Source organism: Orycteropus afer, unplaced genomic scaffold (genome assembly GCF_000298275.1).
Source record: "Orycteropus afer afer isolate SDZICR_OR568_19922 unplaced genomic scaffold, OryAfe1.0 scaffold00255, whole genome shotgun sequence".
NCBI classification, from domain to species: domain Eukaryota; kingdom Metazoa; phylum Chordata; class Mammalia; order Tubulidentata; family Orycteropodidae; genus Orycteropus; species Orycteropus afer.
In genome coordinates this window covers 3746489-3749826 of record NW_006921842.1, presented here as the reverse complement: position 1 = coordinate 3749826, position 3338 = coordinate 3746489, and the positions used below count along the sequence as shown (strand labels likewise).

Sequence of the window (3338 nt, the reverse complement as noted above, 5' to 3'; positions counted from 1 at the left end):
CTAAGAGAAGTGGCTGGTGGGTTTGAACCGCCAGCCTTCTGGTTAGCAGACAAATGCCTTAGGCACTCACTATGCCACCAGTGCTCCTAAAATAAAGATAAGAGTAGTGATTACCAGATGTAGCAATGCTAATGAATTGACTCCTTTCAAGTGGAGAAGCCCATCTGACCCAAATTAAATACTGACCTGTTGATATAATAACCTGAAAGAAAAAAAAAAAATCACTCTTGGATGTCTGTTCCTTCTTGAGCCATCTACTTAGAAAACATCTGGGTACCTGAGCTTTGCCTTGGATAACCTGAATAACAGTGAGCAACAGCACTCCAGTATTAGCTGTCAGTGGGATGAATGGAATGAAGAGGTTCAGGACTGAGGAAATGAATAAGCCAGCACCAATCATGTGCTTGGCTCCAAATATTCCAGTTATATAGCCAGGAGGGATTGGAGCTAATAAGGAGACATAGTTGAGGGAGCTGAGGATGATCCTTGGATTTCAGAACTCCACTCATACCTAAAGAACAAAAAGAATCTCATGTTTATTGGCCTTTGGTTAGAGAGTTCAGGGTTTTGTGAAGACTGAAAGGCAAAAAGTTATGGGGGGGGGGTTCTTCCTTTTAACTCTCTCCAATTAATCCAATCTACCATTTTAATAATTAATATAAAAAAAAACCTAAACATGTTCCTTAAAACCAAAAAACCCAAACTCACTGCCATGGAGTCGATTTGACTCATGGTGACTGCTCCTTGATTTCCGAGGCAGTATCACTATGGAAGTAGATAGCCCAATCTTCCTTCTGAGAGAAGTGGCTGGGGGGTTTGAACTGCCAGCCTTCTGGTTAGCAGTCAAATGCCTTAGGCACTACACCACCAGAGCTCCTGTATGTACGTATATTCCTCCCTTAAATTTTAAAATGTGTTTATTTTATTCTAGTTTAGTCAAAGATTACAGTCACAGACATTAAGTCAGGATATACTCTCCTTAGATGCATATTATGTTTCTTGTGTCATTCCTGGGTTACAACAAATTCTCAATAAATATTTTATGATTAAATGAATCACATCTTTCAAAAATAACTCATTCAGCTAAACTATTTTAGACAAGGAAAGAATCCACTGTATCATTTAACATACACTGCCTTAAATTCCTTTAGAGTTTCATTCCAGTAGTCCCAGCACTCAGTGAAGGGCCTTTCTGTGGAGGCATCGGGGTGGTTGGGTGGGAATGTGTGGTTCCCCATAGCTGGGATGGCAATGCTCACGTTCAACTGTTGAGTGTAAATTGCAAAAGTACAGAGAAGCAAGATGACCGAGAGTCCATGTTGGACTGAAAAAATGCCTGAGACAAGAGGACCCAGAAAGTCTTATAATCAGAATGTTCCCTAAGCTCATAGTTTAATGCCAGCAGTACTTATTCAACCCTCCTTCAATGAAAATAATTTACATTGGATTTTCTGCCAATAGCATACTAATATGGAAGATTCAAGTGAATGGCTACATTTATAGTATTACCTCTTCTAGCCAAGAACAGCGCTGCTTCCCAATGTATTCAAGTCTTTTTCCTTGTTGTAAGGTGGAATTTTATAGCTTTCTGCAATTAAGGCTCACACTATTTTCCAAGTACTTTTTATTGTTTCCATAACTAAATCCTTTTTTCCTATCATTTTCATCAGTTATTTTCCCTTTGGTTTTAAATTTTAAGAATATTGTGTACCAATAATGAAAATAGTTGATATTTTTTTGCCATTTATACCACTTATTTTAGTCTTTTGAGTAATTTAATTCACTGTCATTTTGAAAACAAAGTTAAATGGGAGTGGTGAGAGGAGGCATTATTGTCATAGGTGAATTTATTTGAAATGTTTCTCACTTTATACCATTAGATACACTGGTGGTTGCTGATGTGCCATATTCTTTTATTATATTAAGCTCTCCTTTGGTAGTTTTAATACTTTTATATAAATAGACTAGTCTTATCAAACATATTTTTTTCCTGAAGTCTGATGCTTGGATTCCAATATCATGTTCTCTAGTTATAGCTGTGTGTCTATCAGGTTGCTATGAGTTGAAATCAACTCAATGGCTGTGGGTTTGGGTTTTTTTGGTTTTGTCCTTTAGTGTCTGTAGTCTCAGTATCTGATTTGTGAAACTGAAATAATAATGTGCCTACTTCATGGCTTTGTGATGAGGATTGAATAAATTCATATAATTGCTATGGATAATATTTGACTATTTTCACATTTGGAATTTTCTTCTTAACATATAAGGCCATTTAAAATGAATTACTTGATTTATTTTGCTTTATATGCATTATAGCTATATAGAATTCTGGCATGATGGTAGTAAGAGGATGTTGTGTAACACTAAAAGGGAAGTTGAGGTGACATAGATTCCAGTGTTCTTCAAGATAAGACATCTGCCCATGATTTGACCTTTCCAATAGGTTTGTGCTTGAGACATGTATATTTTGCCATAGTTGAAAACATCTCTTTTCATGGCCCTGGTTTCAGTTATAGTAGACATTTTGGTTCTTCCTCTCAGGGACTAGTGTTTACCTACTAAATTAAACAATTACAAAAGGAAGAGAATACAAAGAGATAAGTGTCCCAATCTTGTTTTGAAGAATTATGTGGAAACATGGTTTGGTAAGAAAAGTGACAGATTAAGGTTCAGGAGACCTGGTTGGTCATTCTGAGTCTATCAAAACCAATTATGTGGCCTTAAGAAGGTCACAGATACCCTGGGTCTTGGTCCCTGTTTTTCTAAAATGAGGCTTGTATTGTGCTTAAGGCATTTGACTGCCAACCAGTAGGCTGGTGCTTCAAACCCACCTGCCAGTCCTTGATGACTGGGCAATCTACTTCCATAGAGATACTGTCTTGGAAACCCAAGGAGGGGTCACTATGAGTCAAATCAACATGACAGCAGTGAGCTTGGTTTATTGTAAATGTCCTGGTTCTCTGTTCTTGTCTCTCAACTGGAGTTAGTATCAATGCAATGATAAACTTAACAACAGTTTCATCAAAAATTTATTTGGAAGCTTCTAGTAGACAAAAATATCTGTAAAATTGTCTTTATAAATACCCAGATATACTAGTTAAAATATTGTAAGCCTCTACTTAAATGTGTAGCTCCCAATATTGTAGGAGATATTCCTATGGGTAAAATGAAGTTAGAGATTGACAGCTAATTCTTTGGTGTCACTGGAACTGAAGATTAGAGACACAGCAATTTCAAGGAAGCAAGAACTTGGGATCTAGGGCTGGGGATGAAGCCCAGAACAAGCAAGGAATTATAACAGAGAGCCCTTCAAAATTCTGAAAGTTCATAACCATATTATG

The 3338-nt window shown here is 37.0% G+C and overlaps 1 protein-coding gene across 1 annotated transcript in view; it reads right to left on the bottom strand.

Moving 5' to 3' along the window:
* Positions 1-2520, bottom strand: part of LOC103204672 (probable small intestine urate exporter) — a 17503-nt gene extending 14983 nt beyond the window's left edge. The window contains 5 exon segments of the mRNA XM_042782182.1: positions 115-202; positions 278-483; positions 486-511; positions 1132-1336; positions 2430-2520. Of these exon segments, the coding sequence (XP_042638116.1) occupies positions 115-202; positions 278-483; positions 486-511; positions 1132-1336; positions 2430-2520 (616 nt within the window).
* Between the last annotated feature and the right edge of the window lie 818 nt (positions 2521-3338).